Source organism: Crocodylus porosus, unplaced genomic scaffold, assembly GCF_001723895.1.
Source record: "Crocodylus porosus isolate Cpor-Errol unplaced genomic scaffold, CroPor_comp1, whole genome shotgun sequence".
NCBI lineage: Eukaryota > Metazoa > Chordata > Crocodylia > Crocodylidae > Crocodylus > Crocodylus porosus.
Genome location: NW_017728906.1, coordinates 170,970,367 through 170,992,162, shown reverse-complemented (window position 1 = coordinate 170,992,162; position 21,796 = coordinate 170,970,367). Strand labels below are relative to the sequence as shown.

Below are 21,796 nucleotides of genomic sequence, written 5' to 3'. Positions count from 1 at the left end.
CCTGGCTGGGGTCTTATGACCCCTCCCACCCCCAGTGCTCCTTCCTGCCCATGGCAGGGGGTCAGACTAGATGATCTGTCTAGGTCCCTTCCGACTCATTGATTCCATGATTCTATGATATGAGAGAGTCAGGAAATCTGAACTATCAGCTTGTTTCACCACAGGAAGCAGATAGTCTGCTACCCAAGCTGAAAGTTGGGTTTTATTCTGGACCTTTCAGTAACAACACCAGACCAACTCCAAAATCTGTAGATGTAGGGCATCATCTACTTCTTGTTAGCAGGGAGACGCTGCAGCAGAAATCTGCCAACTACAACAGAGTGATGCATCAGTGTTTCCCTTTCAAAATTGTTGAGGTATGGTTTTTTCCCCCAAGCAGAAGACTTTCCTGTTATAAAAAAAGCCCAACAAAACAAAAACTGTTGGCCCTCAGTTGCTGAAGAATTACATATGACTTATATTCAACAGCTTTTTGAAGAATGTCATTAATACAGAAAAACATGGATAATATTTTTGACAATGTTTTATTTTACGCAGATTTAGTACAAACTGTTAAAAAGTAAGCAAGATTGCTTCCCCCAAATCCTCTGTACAAGAGGCTTCTTTCCTTTGTACTAGTCTCTTTTCTATAGTTCTTCTTTCCTTAACCTTCGTGAACTCTTGCAAATTTCAGCAAGATAATTTATGAATGCAGACCAACCCTGCCCCCCCCATTTCTCAGCTCACCCCTCAAACATCTGGTTGGAAATATCCATAATATCCCCTGCATATACATCCTGAAGAGGCCGCTTGTTTAATATCTCAATAGCATCTTCAATAAAGAGAATTCTTATCAGTTACGGAAATAAGATATTATCAAGGGCTTTGTTTGTCACAAGAAAGTGCCGGCTAAATTAAAATGCCAGTTTTGCTCAAATACAATGGTTCCCAAAACAGAGTCCACAGATTTCACCACCACTCCTCTTCTTCAATAGAGTACCATGTGGGATTAAGGTGAATAATGATCTGTGAGAAACTGAAGGTCCTTTGCTTCAAATTTAGAAATCACAGCTCAATTTGATTCCACTATGCAGGTAGATCCAAGTTTCATGTATATTAGCCAAAATATCTATCCACTGTTCTCCATCTAATACAGGGCCCCTTTTGAATATTGTTATGTTGGGCAACTCTGCAAGCATGTTGTCTTTCTACTCAAAACCTAAAAAACATATAACAAATTCAAATTAAATATCAAAACAAGCATCAAAAAAATAAATGTATAGTGTATTAGCTTATATGAAATATTAATAGAAGCACAAATTATTTATCATTGTAACTGGGTGCATCTCTCAGGCCATTAAAATGTTAGCCTGCCTGCTGGGGGAGGGAAGCAGCTGACAGGGATGAATGCCTGGCCCAGAGGAAGTTAAAAGCTCCCACTGAACAGAGCTGGGGGAAAAGAAAGAGAGAGTGGTATGGAGGAGGTAGCACCAAGACAGTATCCTCTCTCCTGGTCTAGCTGCGAGTTAACCCTTTGTTTGATTGTATGTTTGTTTGTTCATCATTGATGCTATGTCATGTGGGGCAGGGCTGCCCCAGTCATAATAAAATTGAACAAGAACCCGCTACGGTCACCAATAACTTTCTCTTTAAGAAGGTTCAAGCTTTTTTTCCTTAATTTTTTTTGCTGAAAGGCTTTGAATATTCAGAATCTAACTGGGCTGTGCAGTTAGTCACTTAAGAAAAGTCACATGGCATTTCTAGTCCTTGATTTCATGACCCAATATCAAACACAATACCCAAGGAAGCCATCAAGGCTTTTGTTCAAGGACAAGCGAAGGAGCCCTAGAAGAAAAATAAATGAGACTAAAGAATGTTGACATTTAATTTCTATTTTGGTCAAGAAAGAACATTATATTTACTAAGTTCATACACCAGCCCTTAGGTTCCTTCCCGATTAAGAAAAGGCATAAGGCCATATTTAATCAGTTGTTTATCCACCTCTGTTTACTTCTCTCCTTACACTAATAAGAAGTGGGAATTATATTTCCATGCATAGCATCATTTAGAAAGGATGCGTCTTTGGAAACCAAGTAATATTAAACAGTCTTTTAAACATAACAGGTTCTACCAACAGAAACAAAATTAAAGTAATACTGCACAATACTACTGTCTAAACTAATGTCAATTTGAACAATCAGCTCCAAAATGAACTATAATTATCATCTGCAGTATTACATATTACAGCATCTATGTATTAGAGAAAATACATACAAAAAAGCATCCAACCACATAGATAGAAATGAACTCAGTAAACAAGTTCAGTATTATAATAACTATTCTGCAGCTGCTCTTTGGTAACATGAAGTAATACAAGATGCTCTGAGTCTTGAATATTTAATTAGGTGTCAGGCATTATGAAAAGTGTCTCTGCTGATCTGTGTTTAAGACAGTTCAGTAATGAACTTATCTGGATTCTTTTCAAATATCTGTTTGAATTCCTAAAACATGCTTGGGTTCCAGATGAACTAGATAGTGTCCATATAGGAAAATATGCAAGGTAAAATTTCAACAAGTTACTACAGAGCAAGCTAGGGTGCAAATTTACAGTGTGCTAGGAACTCTGTAGGAACTGCCTTTGTGCATGCTCTGACCTAGGGGAAATTAGAGGTAGCTATATTCACTCTCAGCAAGAGGTAAACCACCTTGCATGAAGTACCATATAAGGCGGTGCTCACAGGTACATCTGAGGTAATTTGTTTGCATTTCCTTAGCCTTCATATTCGAAGTAACTGATTGGAATTTGGCTCGTTACTACTTACAAAGACTGGATTTCACTAGTTTGTCAGACTTAAATTAGATACACACATGGCTGTCAGTATAGAACAGGGTCAGCAATGGTTTTTGGCCAGAGTGCAAAACACACTCCAACTCTGACCCATACCTTGACTTGGTGCGCCAAGGCAGAGCACAAGGAAGCTTCAAGGGGCCTGACCCTTGTTGCTGGCGGAGGTTGCACATGCACCTCTGAGTGCACAGCAGAGTGGGCGGGGGGGCTGTGGTTGCATTGCCCCAGGCCCTTCCTTGCTCTATGCTCTGAGCCATGTGTGCAGTCATCACTGGCACTGAGCCAGTGCCAGAACTTTGGAGCCCCATGCAACTGTTTGCAGCTTGCCTGCTGCACCTGCCCAAAAACTGGGGCTGACTGCGAAGGCAGCTGGGGGGCTGCATACAGCTGCATGGGACCTGGCCAAGGTCTGGTATTTGTATTGAAAACAACTGTATTCATTTCTAAACTAATGCATCCCTTCAAATATACCACCCCCCATTAAACAGATTTGATTGCTTTAGCACATCTGAGGAATTAACTCTTACTTATTCTCTTTGTTGCAATAATCTTTGGTATTACTTCCAAATCTTGTAGTAATTCCTGGTTTGGTCTCCATTTTTTTGGCTGTAGGTGCATTTACTTTTGGATTATACTTTGATAATATCTAAAATAAAGCAGTAGAGGGATTAAAGATTATCATCATGCTTTGAGTTAGACTCATTTTGACTAGCAAACTATTTATGAAGAGTGAAACATGATGAAAAAATACTTTTTTCAAATAAAAGAATTGCTATAAAAATGCTCAAAAAGGTCCTCCCCAAGTCCAAGAACCCACTGAATGCATAAGGTAAAGGAACAGTGGTTTCTAGAACAGCTTACCAAAATTCTAAGTGGCTCTGCTCTGCGCTCACCAGGGCAGCTAAGATGGAGCTGCAAGTTGTGAGGAAGCAACATCTGGGAGCAGAAAAGGCAGGTGGGGCTGAAATCATGGGCCCATGACAGCACAGACTGGGGTCCAAGGCAGAGCTGCAATCAGCTCCCCGTATGTCTCCAACATGGGCACCAGCTCCACAGGCAAGGGCATACAAGGAGTGGATCATGGCTGTGCCCTGTGTCCTGGCCTTGTTCTGTCACCACCCTGTGATCTCAGGGTCTCCAGACAGACTGGCAGAGACCTGTGCAGGCAGGGCACACTCAGCCGGGGGATGGGGCTGTGGGTAGGTAAAGCACAGCATCCAGGAGCAGGATGGGTAGACAGAGGCAGGGATCGTAGGGTGGTGATAGTGTAGAACCAGGGTCCAGGGCAGAGCTGTAATCTGCTCCTTGCATGCCCCTGCAACAGGCACCAGTTCCGTGGAGCGCAGGCACCAGATCACCCAGTTCTGTCCTGGGCCCTGGCCCCTGGCCCCAAGCTGTGACTGCCCTGCAATCTCAGCCCTGCCCACCTGTCTTGCTCCCAGGTGCTGCTCCCTGCCCAGCTGTGTGCCCTGCCCCTGTGGGTCTTGCCCCTAGCAGTGGGTGTGGGGCAGATGGGTCCCAGGCAGCAGAGCTGGAACCAACAGTGGTGGCAGCTGGAAGGGGCCATCACCGCTGAGAATGTTGGGAAGCAAGTCTGGCCGTCACGCTGCCCCAGCCCTGCTGTGCGCCCGGAGCCAGGACTGACCGCATGTGCCGTGGCTTGGGCTGCCCCCCTGGGTGGAGAAAGGCTGAGAGATGCTCTGTGGACCACACAAAATTCCTTTGCAGGCTGGATCCACCTCTGCAATAACCACTTATTGATTGGTTGACTGAGGTCAGCCTATGACATGAGTCTGGAGTGGGGCTTGAACTCACATCTCTGATGCAGTAGAAAATGCTCGTGTTATTCTGCCACCACCATGCCCTGCAAATTTGAAAGTTGTGCACAGACACACATAAAATAAAAAAACAAACAAACAAACCAAAAAACAAACCCCAACCTGTAAAATGTCTTCTGGTATCTCTGTTATTTCTGGAGGTGGAGGAGTGTTAGGAAGACTTTCATAGTTTGATATTTTTGGAGGAGAGGGTTCTCCAAGATGTTCAAGATACTTGTCTGAGCTTAAAATAGAAGGAACACAATTTTTTGTGGGTGGTTGATTTGTCATACCATTCTCTCCCACTGACTCATCCTTGTTCCTTTGCTTTAACTGCTGCACAAAAAGATTAAAGTGTAGTAAAATGGCTTAAGTTAGTCTAGCAGTTATAGGAGGTGATTAATAGTATTCTTAAAAATTGGTGTTCAGATGTTAAATTCTACAATGATACACCTGCCTATAGAAGCAGCGTGGGAAGGGAATCTCATTACTGACTCATTAAAAAAGTTACGTTAGTTTACATTATCACGCACATTATCTTAAATATTATTAGTAAAGTGTTATTTAATACTTACTTTAGATTCTGTTTTTAGCCAGACAGTTTGAAAGTTGGGATGTGTTGGTATTAATGAATCATTAAAAGTAATTGATTCTTTACTATCCGGGGATTTTGATAAAGCGACAGCATCTCTTTTGGAAGGAATTTTCAAGCCAGGAGTGCAGAAAGTAGGCATCAAGGGAGAAGCCATATAATCAAGAGCTGAAATAGGTACAAGTAATAATTTCACATGCTTGGATAAACAGAACTTCTATCATCATTCAGTTTCACACTGCAGTATTAGAAATTGAGAAACAGTTTCTGTTTATTCACATATCCTAGAATAACATTATCAAATGCCGACATCATGACACTTTATCACTAAAGAGATAATCACATTACTAGGACATCTAAAAATAAAAGCCTTATTCCATCTACTGGATACACCTACAAGTTCTATGTCCAAACCCATGCAATATTTCCTTTCAAGAACTAATTTCTTGCTTAAAAATGCACATAAATCCTATTTTTTTTAAAGAAAAGTACTTCCTTCAATGGTGCTTAAGTTTTCTGGACTCTAAACGCTTGCAAATGAAAATGCATAAAGATCTTAGTGCAAATCAATACAAAGTCTCTGTTTTCCCTTTTAAGGTACTGCACAACTACTCCTGAAAAACTTAAGTGATAATGCCTGGTCAACTAGTTTTTACAGTGGCTTTATTCTTGCTTCTTTAAATTGTAAACAGGGTTCTCAAAGAGCATAATGAAGGGGACATGACAGTACCTTTACTGAAAGCAAAGGAGTCACAGTGATTCTATTTTTGGTCCCTTTAGAAGATGCTGGTTGGATAGGCAAACAGAAAAAGCAAACAATTTCCTGTAAGTCCAGATACTTCACACCAAACCCTCCTAATTTTGTATCCTTTGGGAATAATTTTCTGCACATTTAATATATAATTAATACTGGACATGAAATGTCAGTGTAGTTAATTCACTTCAGAATTAAAAAGTTACCACTATTCACATGTATTGAGAATGCCTTGAACTCACCATTTTTAGTAGGCATTTTCATTGTTGGCCCAGGACTAACCATAATTTTGCTGGAACTTGATGTTACTGCAATAACTTCATTATTGTTATACTTGGTTACCCTGAAAATTCCCAAAAGAAAAGTTATAGCTAGAAAAGTAACATTAAGAAATCATGCTGGGGTTTCATGATTGAAAGAATACCGTTAACATTTATATAGCCATAGTAACCAGAATATTTAACCATGATAATTTTGCAAAGTACTATATAAACCATGGGAAACCTCACATGCCAGATTCAAACCCACCTCCAGTGGCCAGGTAAACAGTGTCTGTCATCTCAGGGAGCTGCAGGAATTAACACAGCTGTCTCTAACCCCAATGACACCTAAAAGCATCCAACCAGCCTCTGTTACCCAGAATTCAGCAGCAGGCTCTGGCTGTGCTCATTCTACCCCAAATTCCCAACTCCTCCAGAAGCCATGTGGGACAGATGATACAATTCTATGAGTCACATCCAGCCTACCTGCCTATTTTCAACACCCCTGCCTTAAGTTGTTAAAATCTGAGGATCCTTTGATGAAGCACTAACTCATTTACTTTTAGAGGACTGACAGATGTGGAACCCCACCCCCAACCAGGAAGAAAAAAAAAGCGCCTTACAGGAAGAGGTAGCACTTCAGTTTGACCCACATCACCGGCATCTAGATAGCTTGTGCACTTTTATCTAATAGTTGATTGAATCAGCTATTGGATAGGAGTGCCAAAAAGCTCCACTGAAGCACAAGGTATTTCAGATGCTGGGCGAGCTGGGTCAAGCTGATATGATGCCTCTTTTGGCCAAGCACTGCACTCAGCACAGGGGCATGCCAAGGTGAAAGTAAAGTGCTGTTTTGTTTTCCTCTCTCCCCCTCCCCACCAAGTCTGTAAGCAGCCTCAATGGATTAGGCTGTAATGTAAGTTGTCATAATTTCCAATTTAATAATATAGTTAGAAATTAAAAAAACATTTCTCCCTTTATTCCAAGGTTAAAACAATTACATATTGCAATGAGTAAATATATTACTGTCTGTGGAACAAATGTTAGTATTTACCACATCCCCAAACATAAGCACATTTAATTTATGCTGTTCAGGAAAAATAAAAAGCCTTTTACCTTAATTACCTTTCTTTCTTTAATAAATGGATAAAAAACAGAAAAAAAAAGAACGAGATCTAATAAACTTGAAAGACACAGATTTTCAAACAGAAATAAAGGCATCTAAAAAGATACAGATAGATTCTAGTCAGGTTTTCAGAAGAAGCTAAAGCAGGTGAGGAGACTTAGGCCCTGACATGTTACATTTAAGATATGATTAGAGAGTTAACTGCAGCATAAATAGTAATCCTTCTACATGCTAATGCCAATTTATGGTGTGATAGTACAGCAAGCAAGCCACCAACATATTCTACAAACAAAGTGTAACATCTTCATAGCTTGTGTGCATCACGCCTTAAATTGAACATGTGGCATAACAGGGCTGATCCATGACAACTCCTGATGCCCATTTGACCAAAGGGATCCACTATGGGGCAGCCCCAGAGTCTGGGCCACAGTTGTCCCTTACCTGATAAGTGTGATCAGGCTGGGGACAGCATTGGGTTCTGGACCCAGCACCCCTCTTCAATCCCTGGAGGCAGAGAGCAGGTGGGGGTGCCAAGAGCCTGACATCAGGGAGTGGGTATACAGCTGGGAGCCGCCACTTAATAGGGCAGAGTACAGGCAGCTGGAGAGCCAGGAAAGCCCAGCTTCCTATGTCTTGACTAACAGATCCTGCCACACAGAGCTTTAAAATACACCTCCCCCCCGCAAAAAAACCCCAAAAACCCAACAATACATGCTTGCAGAGGGACTGCAGCTGTGCTTTTTAACACTCCCCAGATGTTCAGCCTCAGACGGTGAGAGAGGTTCAATAGACCCTGTGACACCCTAGGTGCTGAGGAGGTTTTTTTGTTGGGAATTTAAAACCCTTTGTCCAGCAGCTGTTGCTAGGCTGCTTGGGCATGGAGGATCCAAGGCTCCCAGCTTTCTCCACTCTTCCCCCAGTAAAATGTCTCTGATTTCCTGTGCTGGGCAGCCTGGCCAGAGCTGCTGGGCATGGGATTTGGACAATCAGCTGATTGTCAGTCCAACCCAGACAATCCCAGTTTTGAGCTGGACTGGGGCTTTCCCAGCCAGGGCTGACAATCAACTGATTGTCAGCTCTGACCCCAAGCTGCAATTCAAGTCTCCGATGTTGACTCCAGCATGCAGAACCACAGTCAGCTGACTGTTGGTCCTAGCCAGACCTTTCAACTTGCTAGGACATAATCTTGGGCTTCCCCTGCACCAGCAAGTAGTAATGGTGCTATTTGAATCGAATCCCATTGCGCCATTAAATGAATGCGCATGAGGGGTCTAACATTCATTGAGTGACAGTCAGGCATCTAACCTACTTTGGGCATTGTTGTAAAATTTTACAAGCACTTATGTTCATCTTCAGACACCTCAATACTTTCAAAAGTTTGGCTTAGGAGGATTAGAAATATCTGTCAGATAACACAGGCTATCTGTTTGTGTCAGTTTTAAATACAAATGCTGATCATTCACTTTTTACCTAAGAAATCAAGCACATTTAAAGATAGCTTAATGAAAAAATAATTAAGATAATTCTGCCTCTGTGGATCTTTAAAGATGTGCTTTTCAAGTTGGAGGCAGGGAAGAAGAAAGAGAATCCTACCTACTCCAGTCCCTTACCTCAGGATTATTTCTATGGTTTAACCTTGGACTGGTTTATGTAAAAGGAATAGATAGTACAGGGACTGAAACCCAGGATCCTGTCCTAGGGAAGTACCCTAATCACTAGGCTACAGAGTCAGACTCCTCCTTGCTTATTTCCCTTCTAGCCTCATAAATTTGCATCCTTTAAAACTGTCTTACTGCAGAAACAGAAGAGGTGAAGTGTGCCCTAAACCAATCTATACTATAACCTGGCAATGCCAGCATTATGCAGAGGTTAAAAATGTGGATTTGAATCCACCCTCCTCTCTCAGATGAGGGGGGCCTATGCAAATGCTATAACCACTAGGAAATAAAATATAGCTTATTATAAGGTAGGCACCACTTCCAGTTGTGTTCAGTTCCTTGTAAGAACATTAGTAGGCTGAATCCTCTCAGGGTAGGTTTCTAAGCAGATAGAGCCGTTGCGCCTGTAGTCTTGACACCTGCAGCTCCAAGAGTGGTGGGAGTTCAGAAATAATTCCATGCCTGCAGGTTCTTACTGACTAGTTCTAAACAACTCCCTTGAGGCACTCAGCTTTTCCAACGGATTGTATAGGGATCCTGCATGATTAACTCCTGTTTTTAGATTTCACTGCGGAACTAAGCACATAAAATTTAGTACTGCAGTAGGCATTGGATCTGGCTCAAAGTAGTACTCTAAATAGAGTAAAGGCTATATTTAGTTGCTAACCTACATATTTTAGTAGTCACATCAACTGATTGATGTGATCAATTCTTTCCTTAGGAAAAGAAGTGCAAAAGGAAAAGTACATTAAAGTCAATCATTTAAATTAAGGCTTCCTGATGTTCACTTAAGTCACAAAAATGAGTGGTTTTGATTCATTCTGCCTTGATGTAGAATAGCTAAAATATATGCATTACCTATTTATAAAAAAAAAGCCATGATGGACTATTCAGTCTAGCAACACTAACGAAGTTCACAGACTACAGGAAGCAAGGAGCTGACTGAAGTCAAACATCCCTTTAGGTCTCTTAACTTCAACTACCTCCCCCTGCAAACAGCAGGATGCTCCTAATCCTCAATGTTCAGCCTTTGATGATTTACACGATGTTGGTGTGGTTAGCATGAGTTGCAATTAATTTAGGTCTGTATACAATTGTGAGTTAGTTTTGTTGCTAAGAAGTTTGGAAGCCTGCTAACGGGATTTTTTTTGTTATTGTACTAGTAATAATATTGTAACTTCTGTTAATAACCTTACCTACTACAACCAAACAATAGGAAGTTAATTGCTTTAAAATCAGTTATGCTATTTACTTTCTCCATTTCATTCAATTCTGAACAGTAAGAGCCTGATTTTCAGGCTTGGTTGCACCCATTTTTGGAAGTCAGGCCCTGAAATCAGTCCAAATTATCAATACTCCAATGTCTGTTGTAAATACCACAGAGAATTAATTTTGCAAACTTTTTCCATCATATAAGCATTTATATTATTTTCTGGCAACTAGAATTTATCCCCAAAGCAGCGTCAACATTACAGCTGATGACTACTTTTAAAGGAAGTCCTAACTTTAAAAAAAACCCCAAAACCAAAAAAAACAACCTTATTGTGCACCAATCTGTAACTTAGAGACATCTTTTCTCTAGTCATTAAAATATCCTTAAAAAAGTAGTGCTTTGATGATTACTGTAAAAAAGACAATATTTACTGACATTGGAACCCAATTCTGAGGCTCGCAATATACACTGTGCCTGTCTCTGCACTATGTTAAACTCATTTAAACTGGGAAAAAAGTTTTTAGTGGCACAATATCTGTAGGAACAAGCAACTGATCTACCCTATCTATACATGCATGTAAAGAGCTGGATATTAAAAGCAGGAAATTGCAAAGAAAAGACAGAAGATCAGGTCACCTGTCACCAAAACCTACGCTGGTAGGGAACTAATATCACTACAGAAGAAACTACAGAAAATACAAGAGAAAAAAACCTCAAATTAAAAAACTCATCTACTTACATTTTGTTTGCCTGAAGAGATTTATTAATAAGTGTCATTGTATAGTCTTCATTCAAACACATGGTGTGTTCACTAATGCCAAAATGTTCAAGCTTTGGAGTTAAATGCTCACAACCATCCATCTTTAATGTACATTTGGGTGTTATGGGTGGCATATAAGGCATCTGTTTTGGGGCCGGAGTTGTATTATTTCTTGAATCTTCTTTATGCATATTTGTTTGGGCTTGTATGTTCATTGCATTCCACGTTCTGGAGAAAGCATACTGTGAAAGACCAAAATCTGACAGATGCGGGCTTCTTAGAGGATCCTGAGGTACAGGTGGTTTTTCAATGTAGGCAGGAATGCCAGGCTTGTTCTCTTCTTGATCAGAATTATTCTGATCAGATACCTTGGATTCATGGTTAACTTCCTTGTCTTCCTCCTTCACTGTTTTGTTACAGACAGAGGATGTGACAAATGTCAGTGTATCATCAAAAAACTGTCTGAGACTGAAAACAGTTAAGACTGTTTTCCAAATCCACTGCTGAGTACAATATGAAAGACTGGCCCCTTCATCTTACTCCTAATAATGTTGAACCTGGAATCAGATTTACCAGTGCTTAGGCCCACATACACAAGGGTTGCTTGTAAAAAACTGAAACCCTGTTGAAAGGAATCCAAAAAATAATGTCTTTATTGAAATAAGTATATGGGGAATAAGATCTGAAAGCTAATAAGCATGAAAATGTAAGGCTAAGCAGTAGCAGAAAGCCTTATTTGTTGTTAAATAAAAAGTAGTTCTTATAAAAGCAAAATATTAACTTATTACTTAAGGGTGCACTGATAGAGTTTTTTTTGGGCCAGTACCAATGGCTGATTTTTAATGAACCATATTGGCTGATACTGATCCGATTGCTGATATGCAGCCGATAAGTTTGGAGAGCAGTATTGGGCTGGTACATCTGTTGTGGTTGAAGGAAGGGGTGTGGGCAGATCAAGGCCTCCACAGTGAGTATCAAGTAGAGCTGGGGCAGGCAGCTCATCTGGGAGGTGCAGGGAGGTGGCAGCTCCCACGTCTGTACACACCCAGGGAGGGCACGGGGGCATGTGCTCCCGGATCTGTATGTGTGGTGAGGGTGGGCTTCACTCAGGGAAGGTGGCAGCAGCACTGGGAGGAGAGGTTGGTGGGGGCTATAATTTTGGGGTGGCTGCAGTCCCCTGCCTAGTGCTGTCACCGCCTGCCCTGAGCATAACCCGGCCCAGCCTCCTACTGTGAAGAGCCCACCCTTGCCCCATATACAGATCTGGGGGCATACACCCTGCCCTACCCTCCTGGGCTGCATGTAGTGGTGGAAGCCATGCCCCTGTCCCATCCTGTCTGTGCAGCACCTACCCCTGCCCCAGACCCACTCCTTCCCTCACTGTGGGGACCTTGATCCACTCCCCTCATGCCCCTTCTCTCACAGACTTACCAGCCTGACCCGGCTGCTGGACTGTGCTCCTGACCACCTGCGTGCTGTGCTGCAGCTGCATGCATACGTAGGGCATTTATCAGGGACATTAATCAGCCACATAAGCCAAAAAAAGCTGATTGCTGACATTGTCAATTTTCCTTATATCAGTGCTGATCCAATATGGGACCGATGTGGAGGTGCACCTCCAGTTAACAACTATACAAAAAATGCACGTTGGAAACAAAATTTCTTTCCAGTTCTGGGAATAAACTCTCCTCTTTTTTTGGGTTAAAGAGAAGGTTAATGCCAGTAGGACTCTGTTGAAAGCTACCCTCACCACTTAAAAGGTATGTGTACAAATCATATATAAACTATATCACAAAATGATCATGGGAACAGAAATTCATTATTTAAGTGGACGCTAAGTGACAGCGATTTAACACAGACAGCGGCTGCATACTCCATTTGTTAACCTCTGCATTTCACAGGTGTTAACAATCCCCCTGAATGATCTTGTTCTTCCATTAGCATGTTTTTACTGCATCTCTTCTGCCTGCCAGATAATTGCTTACGTTTTATTTACATACGGGGTTTTACATAAAACCTGGCTCCATCTGCTACCTGGTTCTGCTGTGTCTGCTTCTCTTCCAGCAGCCCGAGGAATGGTACTGTGATACCTGAAAACTTGCTTATGTCTCTCAACCATGTAGGTGGTTCAAGAAAAGGTGATCTCACTTACAAGAGTTCCTGTTTCTTAACCAATTATATGATTTTGAACCAGGTTTGTTAGACACTGCATATATATTTACAGCAGACACTCATGAACAAGTTACCTTGAGGCAAACAATGGTTCACCATGAGTGCTTGCCCTTAACCTCTGGTAGCTTATTCCTCCAAGAAAGCAATAAGCTACTGAAAGTTGGCTTTAGATTAATACTCCTACCCTGAAATAAGAGTGAGAACACAGGTAGTTATCATGGACCACTCTTTTTTTGTCACTGACTTATTTGAGCACTAGTACTCTTGTTTTGGTATAGTTTAGAGCCTTAGATCAAGGAATCATTTTAAGCTAAATTGAAAAGAATACTCCTTCTGAAATTTTCACAAGGATCTGAGCAAGCTTAAGGTGAAGGAGTGCTACTTCTTGCCTATGCAAAGCCTAAACTTGGCTAAGAGTTGAGTCCAAAAGTGTGTTAACCAAGAAGTTTTAAGAATGTTGCTGTTAAGTGACCACAAAGCACTCATTATCTTTTTCTAATATTGAGTTTAAGAAAAACCCAAACAAAACATAAGCTAATCTAACTCTAGAACTGCTGGGTTTTTTGTCTGGGTTTAGAGCAAGCAGCAGAAGACCCTTTGAATACTAATGTAAAACTATTACTGTGGTACACGTATAAAAATAAAAGATCAAGGGCTGCAATGTTATGCTTATTATTGTGATACATGTCTAATGTGTTCACACAACCCAGTTAGATTACACACGCTTCCAGGGATTTATAAACAGGTGAAGTGATAGGAATTCACAGAAATAAGAACTAGCCTAAGCTCACATTATATTAAAGAACAGGTCAGATGCAGTATGAACTAGCTATAAAATGTAGATACATATACTGTAAAGTTCAAGCTTCAGCAAATCGCATTTCCTCAAATGTTTCTTTTCAAGAAGCATTACCTGAGTTATCCCTGACAAGTGGTTTATAACCATATTTCTGGAAGAGTTCTCTTATTTTTCCAATATCAGATGCATTTCTTTGCATCAGCACTTTGCTAGCCTTTATGTAGTCATACATTTCTTCTCTTTCACAGCGACTCTTTTCAAGGGTAGCTCTAACATCCCCCTTTGAAAAGAAAAAAAGATAGTGGTATATAAAAACCTGTCTAACGCCTTGTGTGTACATAGACTTATGTCCAGTGAGATACAGTCCTGACTAACAAAGTAGATTAATCTTAAAAACAAACAAACTAACGCAACACTTGTTCTGGTATAAGTGTCTATGCATGGATTTATTCATAAATACCTGTAGCACTTTAGAGTCCTGCCCTATCCTAATATAAACAACTAACTTGTACATAACAAGAACATAGGCAACTTTTCCTTTCTTTTGTTAATGGATCAGCAAGGAGTATAATGACATTTAAGCGAATGGGTAAAAGCAATGAACCTTCAAGAAAAGGCTTTTCTTATTCAAAATAGTAGTCACAAAATAAAGATGTGTATAGTAAGAAAAAAAAACCCTAAAATTTTAAGCAGTTTTACTAAACATCTTGTTCCTTCTGAACACTGGTCACCAGCTGAAATTTGGTAGGCAGACTCATTTTTTTTTATTATTACTGATGTTTGTTTTAAGAAAAAAACCATGGGAAACCACTCAGTAGGGTAGTGAAGCACAGTCCTGAGTAGCAGTCCTGGTGCAATGTAAGCATATATTATAAAGAGTAGAAGTGACATCTATTAAAGGTATATGACTAACAATTAGTTATATGACAATACAATTGAAATTTAACAACATTAAAATAATCAATTCCATAGGGACTCATCACCAAGCAGCTACTTTTATAATTAGAAATGGTTTCTAATTCTGAAAAGAGGAGTTGCCATGCTTGATAATACCTGTTTTTCATCAATAGCCTAAATATCACAAGATGTTTGAGAACATGAAACATCTCTCATTATGCAGCTATGAATCCTACATTAGGCCTCTTCCTAATACCAACAAAAAAACTGGGTTGTGACCAGCAGCTAGAGATGTAACATTAATGCCAGCACACATTTTGAATTCTGACAGTTATTTAGAATTGTTATTCACATGTCCAAACCCTTTTAAAACTGGTTTGGTCTCAGTGACATAATGCAGCAAAGAAGGCAACTGTCTAACTGCACACTGCATAAAAATATTGGTTTACCGATTTTGGATTTGTCAGCTTATACATTAAAATTATTCCCTGTGTCACTGTGCTGAAGTTGGGAGAACAACTGTCCCCCCCCCAATGTCTGGTTAAACAATTATACAGGTTTCCCTTGCTGCATGTAGGTTCTGTATGTGCAAATTCGCTCTTATGCAAGGATCATTTTTATAACAAATTTTGGTATCTGCAAGGTAAATTCACTCTTATGTGACTGGAGTGGTGGAAGCCTGCAGTCAGCTGCTTTCTGTGGTTCACTGTGGAAGTGATGTGCATCGAAATATATAGTCTCCTGTGTGGATCTGTTCTCCTCGCTCGCTGTCTATGACATATGTTTCTGTAGTTGCCATCCCCATTATGGCTTCTAAGCATCCCACTAGCTTATCTCCTACCCCTCTTTTTGGTCCATCAATGAAGCGCAAGAGAAGTTCACTAACACTGGAGACAAAACTGGAGATTTTGAACTGTGAAGAAGCACTACCTTGTGCTTATGTGCGCTATCTGCTGTTGGAGAGTACCAAAATTGTTTTGTAAAAAGTGGTCGAAATGGGTCTGAGAGTCAGTACAGTCAAGGTCTTGGAACATACCTCTATTTGCTACATTGTAAAGTGGGTTCCCTTTATGCAAATTCAAGTTATGCACTGTTTTCCTGGAACATAGGTACAGCATAAAGCAAAGGAAATCTGTATTATACATATTTTCATCATGTTCCCTCTTATTCTTTGTGAAGACAAACAATTGCAGTCTTCTTGCATCATACTTGACAAAGCCACAAAAAGCAAGTAAGTAAAGACTTCAACCATCCAAAAGGCCCTAACACTCTATGGGTAGGATAGACATTGTGTTTCTAGTGGGAGAAATGCTACTCTCCCACTAGGAACTGGGTATACATGTGCATTAGTGAAGTTTTTCCCCTTGGGAAACATGCCGATTCCAGGAGAAAGATAACCTTTCAACCAGGAAGATCTCTCTCTCCTGCAGCAGACTCACTTATATAGGAAATAAATACTAAACACAATTTTCTCATTTGGCTGCACCCAGGGACTGGGAAGAATTCAATGCATGCCCAGACATTTATCAGATTAGGGTGACCCCAGTCTAGGGAAGACAGGGGAGCAGTGAGGAAAATGCTCTCTGCACGTTTCCCAAACTGGGTTGATCCCAGTCTGAGAAATGTGCAGGAAAACAGCAGAGAAAAGTTCCCTTAGTGTTCCCCATATTAGGCTGAATCTGGTCTGAGGGATGCAGGAGGAACACCAGCCACTCAACTCCTCCCTGGTCCCCACCAGCTGCTCCCCTGCCTTGGGAACACACAGGAGCAGGAGAGAGGGGGCAGCTACAGGCTGGAACGTCTGTATGCTCCCCTCCCCTCTCCCACTAGGATTTTTAGTGATGCAAATTCCTCAAAATCTGCAGTAGTAGACATGAAAGCCTGTATAAATAAAGGCCTATGTCTCCAGCCTAACCTAAATGCAACCGCCATAAACTGTCAACTATGTACAATGGCAACACTATCTTTCTTTCTAGAAATGCCAGCCTTCCATCACCTTTACTAAACTATCCACTTCCAATGCAGCATCTTTCTACCACTACTATCCACAACTAATAGCATTGGGAGTACTTGATTTAAGGGGTGTATGGCTCAACATGGGTTGAGAAAGGCAGGTGGTCCATGTCATTGCTCACAGGGCAGATTATAGGAAGGACTTCACATAAGGCTCCAGGATTGCATTCTGCCCTTTAGCACATTCTAGACAGAACACTGGGAGAATCACAGGCACCTCATGGATTGTGGTTAAGGGAGTGCAATTTGGAGCAGTGACACTAATAAACAATAGAGAACATTAGGAATTTTTACAGACTAATGGTATCTTCCTGCTTCCACTGCATGCAGGAGGAAAAAAGCAAGAGCCCCAAACCCAGGGCTAATTTAACAGGTTTAGCTTCCAAACTCTTTAAAAGTACAAGCCTCAATAATTCATTACAGCAGACCCTTAAACATTGGTAAGTATAAATACAAATTTAAAATATGGAAAAGTTTTATGTAGTTCACTGTAAAACGTGATAAAATATATTTACTTGGAATAATGCTCTGTTAGAAACCCTTCCATACTACAGTCTACTCCCTAAGATTTTTTTTTAATATATGTTAGTCCACACACACACACTACTTGAACACAGTCAACAAAGTATCCATATACCAAGATGACAGGAAAATATTTTCAGTGTGATGTCTTTATTTTAAACCACACCCTGGAAGGTTAAAGTTGAAATTGGATTCCTCTCATGTGCACCAACTGGCAGAAGGCACTCAAGTGGCTGACATCAACTTTATAAAAAGTGTGTATTGACTTCGGAAACCATTTTGTCTGCAGGTCCCAATAATAAAGTCAGATTCAAAGCTATTGACTCTCATGAAGAAAAACTGCTGAAATGTTTAATTGTATAATCCACAAACTGGGAAAGTAAAAAGATAAACAACAGCATAATTTGGTGAATGAGGTGAGTCACACATTACCTTTAAAGTTCTGACTTCACAATGCAAATCATGTAACACTCTCACTGGAGGTTCGTCTTCATAGTCTTCATTGTGAATGTTAACAAAAACAAGTTTGGAAGAAATACAGAAGGATTGGTATCTTTTTGTCACAATATCTGTAATCTCAATTATTTCTACTACGTCTGTAGGCTTCTATTAAAGTCAACATGCAAAAACAAAAAAGAGCATCAAGCATGAAATCATACATCAAATCCAGCATGCACCACAAGACTGCAGCAAAATCAGTGTAAAAAGCAAAGATGACAGAAACCGACTGGGATCAGATTAAGTCCACTGTTACTAATCCAAATATTGGTAATACAAGTGACTGAGACTACATTGCCAGAAATGTCCCTTGAAACATGGAGCAAATTTTCAGTTCAGATATTGAAAAGGTGTTTAGATTGTTTTTGTCTGTTCACCTGCAGACAACAGGACATAAATACCAACTTAACTGACTACTTTTGTAGGCAGACCAAGGCTAGTGTCTTCAAAATCAGTTTGTGCATGCTATACTGGAAATAGAGTTAATGTGCGTAAGTGAAATAAAAGGGAACAGCTACTACGAGCCGAGACACTGCAACGTACAGAGCAAAAAGCTGACAAGTGAAGACTCTTGAAACAAACGTGCAGACAGACTACAGAGGAAGAGAAGAATGCATAGAGACAAACAGCACGCGGCTGCCCGGATCCTACTAACGGTCTTCTGAGGAAACGGAGAAGGTGAGGAGAACCGACTGCCCTTAGACCTCGGAGACAACGGCGCGAGCAGATATGTACAAAGCTACAACGCTCTAACAACAATTTAGACGCTAAAAACAAATCCCCACCAGACCCCTGGTTCAAAGCTTCTCGGTGTCATCAAATCATCACAGATGAAAATACGCTGAATTTCAAATACGACATTTCCACGCACCTGGTGCGAGAATGCACCAGCTCAGTGGAGAGCCAGCCTTTTTGGCGGAGGTGCCACCTGCCTTCTCTCCCCAGAGCCACTCCGTTTCCTTTACTCCACTTTCCTCTCCCTGCCCCTTCCTGAGCTGCCACATGCCCCGCACACGCGGGCTGCCCGCGGCACTTGCGCTCCCAGGAGCCTCCTCCTGCCCCGCCTCACCACGCTCCTCCCGGTTCAATGCCCGCTCCAGCTGCCGCGTCTCTCGCTCCAGCGTGACCGCCAGCTGGCGCAGGCCGCTGAAGAAGCTCCCGGACACGCTCATGATGACGGTGGAGCCCGACTCGCAGTTGAGACCGGGAAGCGGTTGAAAACGCAGAAGCGCCACTCCCGCCCGCCCGCGGTTTCGAATCTCCGCGAGGACGCGTTTCGTTGGCTGCCGCGAGGCCCCGCCCTCCCGCGCGAGGAGATGACATATGAGGCGTGCGCGGCGCCTTCTTGTCCCGCGCGGGGTCGCGTTTGTTGTTGAGTCGGGGCTGGGGCTGGAGCCGGGGCTAGACGGTGAGTCTGGGCGCGGTGTTTCCCTTCCCTCCGGGCGTGGGAGCCGGCCGACCGCTCCCTGGAGGCGCCGCGGTGGTTCAGGCGTGTCTGCTGCTGCAGCAGGGCACTTCTGGGGAGCGGAGCGGGAAGGCATGGGGGAGCCTGGGAGGGAGGGAGCGAGCTCTACCCTGGGCAGCCCCGCGCCTCCGCTGCTGCCCTTCTGAGCTGGCTCCAAGGAGCTGGAGCCTACGAAGAGATTAAAGATGCGTGTTTTGGCTTCCCAAGGTGCCATGTTTCTGAGCCTGGCCCTACTCCGTAATAAGATTCCTGGGAGCCAATGGATTGGGAAGTACAGGCGGCCGAGGAAGGTGACTCTGGGCATGAAGACAAGGATGATTAGGAGACTGGAAATCGAAGCAGAGAACCAATATTGGTTGAGCTGCTCATATCTGACAGCCAAGGAAGAGTATAAGCATAACACCGAGCGGCGACAGGCACAATGGGAGGCTTTGAGAAGCCGGATCGTCTCCAACTTCCCCCCACACAAGTATCTTGGAGATCGGTTGAATCATTTAAATGTGTCCAAAAAATGGACAGCAACTTGAGCAATGCAGCCTGCTTTGTGGGAGTGCGCTTACGTTGGGTCTGGGGAGCTTTGTACCTGTCCGAAAACTGGGGACAAAGATGTGAAAGACATGCAATATCTTGTTAAGAGTTACTGAAATTAAAAGAGATTTCTTCAGAAAGGATTTGTTGTGTGTGAAGTTTAATAGCCGGATTCTGTACTACAGGTTTCCCTCGATTTATCCAGGTTCTTTTATATGTGAATTCACTCTTATGTGATGAGCATATTTACACCCATAATTCATTATATGCAAGGTAAATTCACTCTTTATGCGATAAGCACAGATGTCCCCCCTACCCCAAGCAGGTAAGTCTGTGGGAGCAGGGGAAAGAGCCATGGTCTCGCTTGCCTCAGCCCCGGCTGCAGCAGCCGTGGGAGCTGCTGGCACCAGCTGCTCCTGGGGCTGCTCCAGCACTGGCTGGGGTGAGTGCGGACAAACAGAGATGTGGGTGGCGTGGGGCACAGCACTCACCCCAGCCCCGGCTGCAGTGGCCCTGGGTGCTGTGACGGAGCACAGTGCAGCCCAGCGGCTATACGGAGCTGGTATCAGCTCCTCCCAGGACAGCTGCAACAGGAGCTGGGGTGAGTAGGGACAGGCAGGGCCTTGGGGGCATTTGGGGCATGGTGCAGCCCAGTGGCTGTAGGTAGCTGCGGCTAGAGTGGCCCTGGGAGCAGCTGAAACAGGACCTATCCCTATTTCTTATACTATAAAGTGGGTTTGCTTTATGCAAATTTGATTTATGCAGTATTCTCCAGGAATGCATGTACTGCATAAATTGAAGGGAAACCTTTACTTCTACTTGATGAAAGATGAGACTTAGATTGCCCTCAGAGTAGTTTCCAGAAGGAGGAAAGATCATGCTAACCTGAATCCAGGACCGCCCCAAATTTAAGATGATGCCCCACTGTGCGTAATTAGATTCTATATGTGGACAACTTATGAATTTGTTAGTTTTCCATGATTAGAATCTAATTAATAAAGGATAGTTTTGAATTCATTTCTACCACTGCAACTGGGAAAGCTGTGTTATAGTGGGGCAGGCACTGAGAGAAAGAGTAGGCAGCTATAACAAAACCAGGGAGGCCATAACAGTTTGGACTGAGTTCCCATTTTGTTCATTTAGAATGGGAAGATGTAAAATAATACTTTAAGATTGACGGTGTTTAGTTTTCTGTAGGAATCTATAATTCTTGTGCACTTCAGATATCCCCTTTTCTGACAGTCAGCTGTTCAGACACAAATCACAGGTGAGGACCTGCTAGATTTCAAGAGCAGACTTGTATCTTTTATCTCAATATTTTGCAACAGCTACAGATATCTTAAGGAAAGCATTGGTTTAGAAGGGCTTTTTCCAAATGGAAGTGAGCATGGTGTATGCCTCACTTCAGTGTGCTTAACCATAAAGTCTAAAGTATCATCACAACCCATTTGCCAGAGGAACTTGAAGGGTGGTTCTGTAAGTCTCAAACTATGTTGAGAGCCATAAATTACTACTTGTTGAATATATGCTCAGCTTTTTAGTAAAATCTGTTTGGAGCAGAATAGTCACCTGTAATGGGATTCAGGGACAATTTTTTCTAGGGTCTTACTTTGTATCTTGATCACTATCATCCTTTTCTCTGGATGACACCTGCAGGGCAGGATTTCATTTATCTGGCAACGGTAGTGATGCTAAGACCGCTTTCCTAACCTATTTTTTTCACTATGTAAAGTTTCGAAGTGTAACTACTGCCTACCTTCTGTACTGCAAACCCTTCACAGCCTGCCCCACTCTACCTATTATCTCTTGTTTATTAGCAAGAGATCACCTTCTCTTGGATGCCAGCCTCCTTTGCTCATTGTTTGGAAGAAAACAAGAAAATGTTGTTGTTTAAA

General features: G+C 42.1%; 2 protein-coding genes across 5 annotated transcripts in view; one reads left to right on the top strand and one right to left on the bottom strand.

Moving 5' to 3' along the window:
* MRPL57 (mitochondrial ribosomal protein L57) overlaps positions 1–21,693 on the top strand; it is a 27,403-nt gene extending 5,710 nt beyond the window's left edge. Inside the window, exons 3-5 of one of the 3 annotated variants that reach the window (XM_019530199.1) lie at positions 19,304–19,316; positions 19,581–19,933; positions 21,683–21,693. In XM_019530199.1, coding sequence (XP_019385744.1) covers positions 19,586–19,900 — 315 coding nt within the window. In that variant the 5' untranslated portion in view covers positions 19,304–19,316; positions 19,581–19,585 and the 3' untranslated portion in view covers positions 19,901–19,933; positions 21,683–21,693. Of the gene's footprint in view, positions 1–19,264; positions 19,317–19,580; positions 20,045–21,682 lie in introns of those variants that run through there. The other 2 variants (XM_019530198.1, XM_019530200.1) reach the window with 2 other exon arrangements.
* Positions 623–19,105, bottom strand: SKA3 (spindle and kinetochore associated complex subunit 3). 2 transcript variants are annotated; one of them, XM_019530188.1, is made up of 9 exons: positions 18,978–19,105; positions 17,843–17,907; positions 14,093–14,258; positions 10,987–11,413; positions 6,233–6,333; positions 5,220–5,404; positions 4,768–4,980; positions 3,355–3,473; positions 623–1,198 (listed from the first exon to the last, which is right to left on the bottom strand). In XM_019530188.1, exons 1-9 carry the CDS (start codon positions 19,078–19,080, stop codon positions 1,192–1,194), a joined length of 1,386 nt encoding a protein of 461 aa, XP_019385733.1. In that variant the 5' UTR covers positions 19,081–19,105; the 3' UTR covers positions 623–1,191. The 2 variants fall into 2 exon arrangements, with proteins under 2 accessions (XP_019385733.1, XP_019385734.1); XM_019530189.1 differs by having other exon boundaries at positions 4,768–4,977.
* Positions 21,694–21,796: the final 103 nt, after the last annotated feature.